Here is an 11,457-nt window from a genome sequence, read left to right as displayed (position 1 = left end):
GACAGAAGCGCTGTCATGCTGTACTTTGATTCACGGACAATATAGTTACGTGAATTATGCTAATGGTCGACTGATAAACTCGATAGCTGTTAATGGAGTTTGGAATATTTTCAGGAAATCAGTTAGTGTTTTAATTACCAAGATAGTTGCGAATATATGAGCCAAACTGCAGCATAGGTCATTCTCTAATAACAAACACGCCACCCGTTCGTCTTCCCTAGTAGTTAAGCCCATCGCAGGGAACATATAGACAGACTCACACATTGTGTTTGAGATTTTATTTTCTTTGAAGACGCTTGTGTTGTTATTCAGCAGCACTCGGTGGTTTTACATGAATGATGGAACGGGAGAGTTAAGTTGAATCAGAAAATGGAGGGGTTGAGGTAGAGGCCTCCACAATCCAGAATGCTTACAAAGTGGCGCAGAGAAGAAGAGGGAACGTCCACCAAACCATATGCTAGAACCACGCGGAGACAAATGGAAAGTGGAGGAAATGATAGACTTAAACAACATGAGGGTTCATAAGGAAATGTGTCTGACACAAAAACTCTTTGATTACTCCTGCTTCTGAGACACAGGATAGCGGCAGAACTGTTCTTCACTGTGCTCCTTCTCAATCTCTGTGAAATGTTAGTAAGTAGAAATATTGACTGAATTGGAGGCAGCGTACCAATAATGCAGCCGTGTTATAATACAGTCACACAAATGTCATATAATTTGTCATGTAAGGCTTTTACAATGTGTTAGAGGAGATTGAAATAAACATTCATTTAAAGTCCATCAAATATGTTCTTAAGTGTCGTGACAACAGATGTGCCTTACTAGCAGGTGCTTACAGTTTAGTTTGCACTTTCAACCTTGTATCAGGTTCGTTCAAGGTCTCTCCTGTTGCAACAAGTACACATCAGGACAGATCCAAACACCAGTACAGACATCTGACGTGTGTGTCTCCTGCCAAGGTGTTCAGTGAAAGTAAATAAGCACTGGATCACTTTGCACCATCGTGGCTGCACAACAGTGAAGCTCCAGACAGATAAGAAGAAGAAGTGACTGTGAGATGAAGTCTGCCACACATTTTATTATGCACTTTTAATTCTCTCCTTCAGGTTGTATTCTTTGAGAAGTTTTGGTACCTCTCTCGTCCCTAGTTCAAACAACCAAGGATGGGGAGTGGATGGCAACATCAGCAGGCTGAAGAATCAAGCATCTTACTAAACATCATTGAGCTTGTCTGTGGTAAGTTGAAGGAGGAGCATTGAAGGATGGCACCAAAGAATGATCAACATCTGGTGATGGTGTCAGTTATTTGAGGCATGGCCATGTATGGACACAGCGCTCAGGCACAGTATTAACGCTTTTCCACAAGGCACCAAGACTTTATATCTTTCCATGTTATTGTGCCAAATTTAAATCTTGTGCTAAATCTAAATTCAGTGTTCTCTGCTATGCATTATTTTTGTATGTACCTTATGCGGTCGTGCCACACAGGAGACTCCTGGTTCAAGTCCCGTACGCGACATTATTTTGTGACAAACATCTCAAAATCATCCTGTGCTTTTTGAAACCTCTGCGTTACTTATATCTACAAGTCTTTGCTTGGTTTGTACCCACAGCGAAGCCCTTAAGAGAGCATTAAATAGAAGCCCGGGTTACTGGATGTAACCCTGGTTCTAATAATGTATGTCACGCTCACTAACCACGCTGCTCATCTGATCCGCTTTCTCTGAATCACTTGAACTGGAGATTATAGAAAGTGGGCTCCTGTTATACAGGAAGGCTAAACTGTCCCATTGATCTTTCTCAGCGCCAAGGCACTGCCTTGGAAGCCCATTAGAGTGTGTTGCACACATTCGTGGAACCTGGATTACAAGTTTTTAGTCCAACAATTTGGCTAAGCAACAAGACTTTGTCAGTGGCTGTAGTTTTTGCTGAGTGTGGAGAAGCTCTGCTGAGATGGAGAAGGGTTTGAGTTGAAGTACATTGAAGCTCAAATTAAAAAATATATATATATATATATATAAGTTACAGTTAAGTGACATTAATTTCAATAACCCAACACACTCAGAAAGCAATAGCTTTGTCTGTTTCATCTGTCTTATTTTTCTCTCTCCGTTGAACATAGCAACACTGTGTCTGAGACCAAAGGTGTCTGGGAATGTATCCTGAGCAGATAACAACAAGCCGACAACACAAGGAGGTGTAGAAGATATTTGATAATCTTTATCATACAGTGCGAGTACATTGATAGCGTTGCTCTCATTCATGCAGCTTACAGTACACAAGCTTTATCAGTACTGTGGAACACGATTGCCTGTTGTTTCCTTGCTGCAATCCGATGAATGAATCTCAACAACAGTACTGTATAACAGCACCACAGCCACGCAAGGCTCAAAATGTTCTTGTACTTGTTCCCCACCATTTCTCTCGTCGCTCTGGCTGAGATCAATTCTAACATATTTGTAATATTTAATATTGTAATATTGTAATATATAAGTGAAACTGGATGTATGTCACGGTACTTTTCTTCATTCTTTTTTAAAATAATAAACTGAAGTGAATTTTAGGGATCGATGGGTTTGTGGCAGGCTATGGCAGTAGCTGCATTTGAATGGGCGAGTGAATTAAACAGGTTTACTATTGGACACAGACAATCCAAGGCAATTATCAATGTTGTCAAAGAAGAGGAACATACTGTCTGTCATTGATATAGGGAAGCTGATTTTGAGCAATATAGCACCAGAGAAAAACAAGCGCTCCCCTCATGAGATGTGTATAAATTTATGTAATCTGACCTGGTGCCATGTATTAGTGATGTATTAGAGTCGTAAACCAATATCAAGAGGATTTGCTGACATGCATACTATTTGCTATTATCAGAGACTTACAAAACTGAAGTACACAATAAGCTCTGATAGGTCTTTGGAGGTCAGATTCTATCTTCAACATTGCAATAGGAGACGCAATGGATGGCAGCACTGTTTGCACAGTCGAGCGCAATTCATGAGCCACTATGCTTGAATCGATCTTCAGTGTCAAACGATAACACTTGCTCTGGCCCCATGACTGGTTTAAGGTCTTCTGTTGCCATTGAATATTTATTTCAGTCCCACATCAAACACAGAGCGACACTCTTCCACTCTATTTCCTTTTTTCTTAGTGCGGTCCATTTTGATTTCAAGAGTCCCCGTACATAATCTTAGGTGAAGATTGTTGGCTACAGTCAGAGAGCATATGGATGAATGATCAATTCTCCTGACTGCAGTGACACACGTCAGGTTTCTGGACGTGTAACTCTCAATCATTACTCCTTATCGTCCATGCTTCCTTTTGCAATGTGGCAGTGGCTATGATTTTTACGCTTCACTATTTCCTCTTGTTGTCTTTGTTGGAGAATAATCTGTGTAATAATGTCTCCTAAGGGACATGGACTAGTTAACTTGTTTTCCAGCACCAATGGAATGTTGGACGCAGTATTAGGTCAAGTTAAAGGAGCAGAAACACCCTGCACAAACACAATGTTACACCATGGTTAGAATGGTTCGCATCTGGTGGTCGATGCTGTTATGCTGTTCTGGAATAAACCGAAGCCTGCATCCCACTACGTCTGTTCTCTTGTGCTCCCGACTCTACGACCTGAGAAGTGTATAACCCACAGGCCGGACAACATCTTTGAAGTTGATCTCGCCATCTTCACCACCATCTTTCAGCTGGTTTTCACATTTCTTCTTTCCGCATTTCTCCAAAGTTTCCATTTTTGCCATTATCACTGACTCCCCTGCTGGACGCTCAACGGTTTCTTCTGTTTGACTATTTTTTTTAGCATTTACACTGGAATTACGATGAGTCCAGAGTCCTGATTCTGATCACCTGTTTATATTCCTCAGAGTTTCTCAGCCGCTTAGCACAGTTTAGGAAATGGGTGTGTCAGACCTTTGTTTTACCACTGTCTTGTTGAGTAGATGAGAGAATGTGTGATGGTTTTCGGTTGAGTTACACCTCTGTGATGAACACATTCAGAGCTGGCATTTCCAACTCAAGCCCCTGATAGAACTATTTACAGTGTCTTACTATATTCCTACAGTATATCGATAAAGCCGGGTTGACCTCTTTAACTCAAACCTTTGTCATTGTTTCAATTGTTGCAGTGCATTTTGGGACCAGTGGCCAAATTTGATATGGAAAACAGATGAAAAATCTGGTAGATCTGTCCGGAATTGTGATCTTGTGACCATCCAAAGTTATGATTATGATCTAGGACAGACAAACCTGAGGATGCACAAGAGTGTTCTTGATGTGTACTGTAGCAACCTTTGATATGTAGATGCATGACCTGTCTTTAAGCAGTTCTGTTTCATTTGTTGCACCACCAATAGAAGAGACGGGCCATAGGTTGAGCTCTTGGTTCAACAAAGAAAATCCTTTTGTCAATAAGACCCTGTTTTGTGTTTTACAACATTTAAACAACACAGCGAGTGCAGACCTCTGCCAAGCAGCTCATTTCCAACCATAATGGGATTTTCTCCTGATCGTATTGTCTCTCATTTAACAGCTCATAGTGAATAATCTGTTTATCTTCAATGAGATTGTAGGTTGACACGGAAGCAGATTCACTGCTGCTTTCAAGTGATGCAGGATTAGTCTCCCACTGTCGTCTTTAGTAATCAAATGGTCCACACCACAGCCACGTAGAAGTTGTTTTAATTCAACTGGTTGTATGGTGTTTTTACAAGGTACGTTCATTTGCAAATGGTCCTGAACACAGCACAGCTGCAACAGACGCCTGCAGTTGTTGAACAATGAAGAATCCGTGCAAAGATGGGAATGTGGAACGCCACCAAAACCGAATCATCTGTTCCTTGCTTCCATTTGCCTGAACACGTAAAACAAAATGACAACCCAACTGGCTTTATTTCAGGACAAAGCATGAAGACATCCATTGGCTGGCCTCCCACCTGGTCACACGGTGAGCAGCACCGTCACTCGCTACGATACTTGTGATTGATATAGAAGTATGTTTTTGAAACACATGTTTCAGGAATTATGGATAATATAAGTGAGAAAAATACCTTTTCCATATATACAGCGATTAGAAATACAGTTCAAAAAATGAAGTTCTGTGAAAAGTAAGTAACGTAATAATTTGGACATCCACTTTATGAAAGAAATTCCGCATTTGTCAAACTACACTATATAAATACAACTACAAATTTAAAAATGCCGAAGGTCCTGAGTTCATCTACACACACTAGTAATACAAAATAATCTCTCTCTTGGTCCACACTCAGACATGTAAGCGTGATTCAAACACTCAGTGAACAAAATAAATTACAAGTACTTTAAAAACAACAAAACTCTAAAGCTTTACATTTCTCCCGAGTGGAACTAAGCTTACATTTGTAGGCATTTTCATCCGACTTCCAAGTGTTGTTAAGACTATTGCAAATCAATGGGGAATACAGGTATAAAAGTGCAAGACAGACAGAATTAGAAGGGAGGGAGCGGCGGACTTTCTCTCCACAGGATTTTAGAAGAACTACAAAAGACCACTCTGAAAAGCCACTCTTCAACAACCGCTCACGCAGAAGTGCGGTTACATCGGTCACGGACAGACAGGAATGTTGTTATTGGGAAAGGGGTCTTCTCAGACCGGGCAAACAAAGGGCAGACTCACTCTATGTCCAAGCCTATTCATGCATTCATTCTGTGCTCATCCGTATTTGCCAAGCTCACACTGCAGCTATAAAGCCATCCTAATTACTGGGTTGTTCTTCTGAAGCGGTCCGCTCCTGATTTCAGTCGTAGATCTTCACCTCTCCACCACTTGTCTTCAGATTTATTTGATATTGTCATTTCAACGTTTGTCGTCGTCCTGTTCCAAATGGGCGGTGGCTCTTAGTTGTTCTCCCGAGAGAGTGCTGTCTCCTGAAAGGCGCAAGAAAAATCGGTTCAGATTCTATCCAGCTGGATTTGTCATCGACATTTTGCTGCAAGTTCACAGCGTTCTCTCACTGAAGTTCTCCCACCTATCTTATCGCCTCTATCAGGTGTCGTAATCCTGGGCCACTGACTTGACGTGGTCAAGGTATTGCTTATACAACATGTACATTTATCGATAAGAGCGTTCTTGCTTTCTACGTCAGAGATCTTGTGTCCTAACATCATTCTGGTCAAACCTGCGTCTTTCATATGCTCATGTGTGCGCTACACAAACATGTTCGATCAAGACGCTTACACAAATTTTAATATTTGGATTAAAGGGAATAAAATCCCAGGCTTTATAGAAGGAAACAGTATGCACATGACTAGTCTTTCCTTGGAGTTATATGTTGTTAAACAAGCGACGTTCCGTGACCATTATGGCGTCTCTCCTGTCTACACATCACAGCTTATAAAAAGTGCCATAATGGATGCCAAATGGAAACTTCAGCATGTGTTGCTTTAATTGGATATACTGTGATTTTAAGAGTTAAAGACGCTGTAAAATCTATATAGAGGAAACACGTTTTTAGTGTGTGTGATGCTGGAGGGAGAGCATTGTTAAGAAAATCATAAAACTAAGCCTTACATGTGCAGCAGTGATAATAACTGACTATTCATTCATAAGGTAACACATAGCTCTTCACTCTTTCTTAAACGTCAATACTAAGTCTCTTACAAAGGGAGTCCTCTCTCCATATTTGCTCCAGAAGGTCATCTTGACTGCATTCTTGTGTCCGGTGCGCTGGTCAAAGGTCTGGCACATCTGGAAGGGTGGGCTGTACAAGTGCAAACTGACCGCCCCTTCAGTATGGCTGACGTTTTCCACACGATGGAGTCCGATGGAGTCTGAAAGCACCAACACAGGAGTGACTGAGCGGACCTTTGCGCTGGCGTCTGATCCCACGACCGACACCAAACATTGCACCAGGGCTCTGCTGACGCAGATGGGCTTAGTCAGCACTTTGGGGCAGATCTCAACCAACAGCTGCTTATATTGTGGCTCCTGGGAGGTGATTTTGAGACGACATAACAAGCAACGTGGAAGGTTTCGGAAAGAAATTGCCGGGGTGAACAGTTCAAGAACTACATCACTGTTTTTTTTTTCAGACAAATGGTTCTTTTGGTTTCATCCACCACGACAATGAGTGACTTGACATGAAGAAGGCGAAGCCAGTCAGTTTGCTATAGACTTACTCCAATAAACTTTCTACATCATTTTTTATTGTAACCACGGAAACAAGCAACCGTTCATTTTACCTTGTGATGAATAAATCACAAACACACCGGGGCTCCAGAGACACATCACCGACTCAGATCATTAGACCACGTAATGAGGTGTGATTCCACCAACAAATGGTCGATCCCAAACGTTGCACATCAATGAGATCCTTGCTACCTGGTAAACTAACTATCCACGTGGGAACCTTGATATCCCTGGCATTTCGTTGCATTGGACAGTCCACTACCGGTCTCAGACCCGTAGTGGTTTGGCTACTCCTTATGTCTGTAGTGTGTTACGAGTGAGTTTGTCAAGATAATATGCTCTGAAAACGGTTGAGACTTTCATGCTTCGAGTTGTGTTTTTGTTTTTGTAGTTCTCATCTCTCTACCTCATTTTTCAGGCTCATAGGACGTGCTTGTCGATCAGTGGTGAGGCAGAATCTTGACGATTGTGTGTTGTGCAGCGATGGGATTATCGGAGCACATCACACACATAAAGATAAATGGCGGACATTTTATCGTATCTTCATCTTATCGCGCGGGATCTAAGACAGATAAAGAAATCGCTTACAATATTCAAAATCCTGATGTGTGTGGCCCATGAGTGGTGCCAAAGTTCTGGTGACTCCTGCGCTGGACCCACCCATTGTCCTTAGTCTCTCTCGCAAGCATGTACTCAAAAGAAACAGCATGATGCCAACGGGGAAGAGCAGATTCCTCACCATTTATGTAAGCAACCTTGTTCTCTTGGAGAATCCTCTCTGACTTCTGGATCATGCCCCCCTTGGATTTATCATCGGGCCAGTCGAACAGCGTCTCTTTCAGCTGACCCTGCAGCATCTTCATGAAGCAGTGGGAGTTTGTGTGGTCGTGGATACTACTGCAAAGTGAAATGAAAATGTGTCAATATCACAAATACTTGCTCAGTCAAACTACCTAGACTGAGCCCACCAACACATTTCAATAGCTGCTCACCCAAACAGACATGTAGCAAGGCATTTATAACTGCATTGCTGCGAATGTCTATATATTTTCTGTCCTGTGGACTTGTTATTTTTTGTACATTAAAGTCTACAGGAGAAAACAGCACTGCAGGACTGCAACGACGAGTCCGCTATAATCGACTACTAAATAAGTCGCAGACGGGTTCATTGGTCAACCACTTGTGATGCCGTCTTTCAATCCGCAGTAAGAGGAGAGATGGCTACACGAGGCTGGCGACCCAAACATGGAAAGCATATGATCACTTCCTAAAGGATAAGTACTTATCACACCACATTTTGAGCAACTAAAATTCAAATGCAAAAAAGTGTTTACAACTACAGTCATACAGCCCTAACAACAGCTAATTGTTGAGGTAGTTGATGACAAGTTGACTGGCAAAATAAGTGTTAATTGCAGCCCTACATACATTGCAATTTTTAAAATTTTGGTTTGAAGTTATGACATTTTGATGCTGATGTAATGTTTAACAGCACATTGTCAACTACTCTCCACTTGACATGATTCTAGCTAGGCATCCCAGATCATTACATTTGAAGCAGTGACACTGAAAAGAATCTGCCTTTCAACAACGATGTACTAAAATGCTTTGTGTTGAATACCACCACAGTTGTAAGGCCTCTCTACAAAGTAACACATCCATGCTAGATGTTGAAAGGCTGTCTCAGTATTTAGAATGGTACATGCTGCAGAAGCCTCATGTGTCTTTGGAATTATTACAAATGTAGGGCCACACAGAAGTATAAACTGCCATTCCTAGATGTAGGGTTACAGAGTCGAACAGAGCAAAAGTGCTTCGAAGAAAATCATTATTGCATTAAGCCAAAAAAGAAAAATCTCCGGTCTGATATTGTATCTGACGAAATGACGACCCCCTGATAGAGAAAATGTGTGCAGGCCACCACCTTGCCAAGTCTGAAACCCATGGATGTCTTCACTTAACATTTCCTCTCTTTAGTTTGTGTGACTTTGCCTATTAAGTTTGTGTGCCATATGTTATCCATAGCTATCTGCCTTTGGCTTCACGTTTGCGATGACCTTTCATTGGTCTTGTTTTTCTGAGGTTTAACATCGGTAAAGCAAGAAATTACATTATTTCACTTCGGAATGAGGGCGATATTATTGAGTCATTACCTCCCGTGTCCTTCTCCCCAGCAGAGAATCATGAGGTTAAACATCCCGTTTCCTTCATCCACCAGGTTCCTTGTGTATCTGCAAACAGATAACAACTAATCATAAACACAAACAAACTCACAACTCTGGGCTTTTACACATTTTCAATAAAAAGGCTAGTGTCTGAAAGCATTTCGGATTTTTTAATTATATACATTTGAGGCACACATCTAAATACTAATAATAGTTTTACTAATTATGTACTCAAAGTGAAAATAATGTTGCCTTTGCATTGACAGTATATATGTCAAAACACCACAAATTTGCTCAGAGATTAGCACAAATACATAGGCAATAATGACACATGAAAAATGGCATTTGAAGACGACATTTACTCTCTTGTTTATCATCCTCTTAGTTTCTTTTGTTGGCTGATGGAGTGCGTCACTCCACAAACATTCGTCCAGCTTTGGTGATCAACAGTGTCACACCAGCAGCCACTACAAAGAACGTCGGGTGTGTGTCCGTCCTGGACGTTGATTGGATGCTCACGCACCCTCCTTCCATTGATCCCCCTCCGCGACCAAAACACTGAGAGGATTGGGCATGTTGAATGGAGCCGCCACAAATATAGGCCATTGATAAGATAAACAATCACTTTATTTATCTTTAGTCAGTGACTATCGCGTTACATAATAATAAATAACTGCATGTCGCCGCAAGCGTCTAGAACTTTCTTGAGTTCAATGGAAAAATGTCATAGTTCAATGAAATCCTTCAATGTTCTTTCTTCGTTTCTAAATAATTTACTTGAATCCATTTCTGATGGAACATACTATAAAATCAACCAATGATGTTTGCTTCAAATGTCAAAATACATGTGTATTTTTAAGCCTTTGTTTTTGCTGTAGCAGTCTCATTTCTGGTTCTCATGGAATTCTTTAAGTTCATGTAAATAATACAATTTTATCACATAAAGGCCACCGTTTTGGGGGAAAAGAGGAACTCTTATAAGTATATTTGAACTTATTTGAATTATTAATGACCATGTTACACTTACTAAATCATATCATCAGGAAAAAAAAGATATTCTTGTGTTAAGAACCGCATTTTCTTTATTTCTTTTATCATAAATGTTTAAAATTCAATTTTACCAGGAACTTCAGCGGCATTTTTCTCATTGCAAATAATACATTTTTAAAGACTTTGATTGTTCAAGTTGCAAATAAAGGATCCCCCGTTTATAAGATGGTATTTGACAAGTTTTTTAACTCCATTAGCGAGTGATAACAAGAAAAAAAAACAATCAAAACGGAACATAAGATATCCTTTATTCGTCCCAAATTGGGGGAGGTTTAACTGTACCTATACGTGTTGCTGATGGCGGATTTTTTTTTTACCTGTACTGGTCAAACTGCGCGAACTTAATCCAGTCCTGGGGGTTGCTCTCATATGATTCCATAATGTTTTGCACCTCCTCAATATTGATGCAGTCACTCTGGAAGATTCTGTGCAGGACTTCGATCAGCTCATCCAGGCTCTCTGGTTTCATCACCTCGGTCTGCTCCATCTCGTCTTGCAGCTTTCAAACACTTTTGCTTTTAGAATAAAAGTCTCAATGGAACTTGGCGGTGCCGTTTACTTATATAGGCTGGCGCTGCAATTTAGGAGGCAAGCTGGTGACGGACTGTACCACTGCCACAGGAGGGGGCGGCATTCCTTTACTAAATTATATCTAATTTACCTCCAACTATACAGTAAAAAATAAAGTAAACTGAGCTTTTCAGTCAAGTAGAGTGGTGTATTTTCTATTGTTTTAGGACGTTTTCAGGTAAACCAGCACACCACCTTTAACGTTAGTTGGACCAGTCCACTTGGACCACAACGCCACCACGTCGTCGCGACCTCCCCTTTTCCTTTCTTTTCTTTCATTTGTCTCACGGTCTTTTCCCCAACAATAGCTGGGCTGCATCCATGTTGTGGCCCCGATGTGCCGAACCCCACTATAGTCGCAGTCCTGGTGGCAGAAAAGGCTGCCATAAGAAGTTGTAAAGTGACTCGAAAGTGAGTTCTAATACACATTTAATTGAGGCATTTCTCTTGAATAAGGCATAACGTTTTTCTTTGATAGATATATTTCGA

At 41.0% G+C, this 11,457-nt stretch overlaps 1 protein-coding gene across 1 annotated transcript; it reads right to left on the bottom strand.

Moving 5' to 3' along the window:
* Positions 1-4,671: 4,671 nt before the first annotated feature.
* cdo1 (cysteine dioxygenase, type I) lies at positions 4,672-10,942 on the bottom strand. Its single transcript, XM_053870450.1, has 5 exons — positions 10,716-10,942; positions 9,337-9,414; positions 7,923-8,080; positions 6,656-6,825; positions 4,672-5,922 (listed from the first exon to the last, which is right to left on the bottom strand). Exons 1-5 carry the CDS (start codon positions 10,883-10,885, stop codon positions 5,893-5,895), a joined length of 606 nt encoding a protein of 201 aa, XP_053726425.1. The 5' UTR covers positions 10,886-10,942; the 3' UTR covers positions 4,672-5,892.
* Between the last annotated feature and the right edge of the window lie 515 nt (positions 10,943-11,457).

Source organism: Synchiropus splendidus, chromosome 7 (assembly GCF_027744825.2).
Source record: "Synchiropus splendidus isolate RoL2022-P1 chromosome 7, RoL_Sspl_1.0, whole genome shotgun sequence".
In the NCBI taxonomy this organism is placed as follows: Eukaryota; Metazoa; Chordata; class Actinopteri; order Syngnathiformes; family Callionymidae; genus Synchiropus; species Synchiropus splendidus.
Note: the sequence above shows the minus strand (reverse complement) of the source record. Positions and strands in the feature narration are given on the sequence as shown.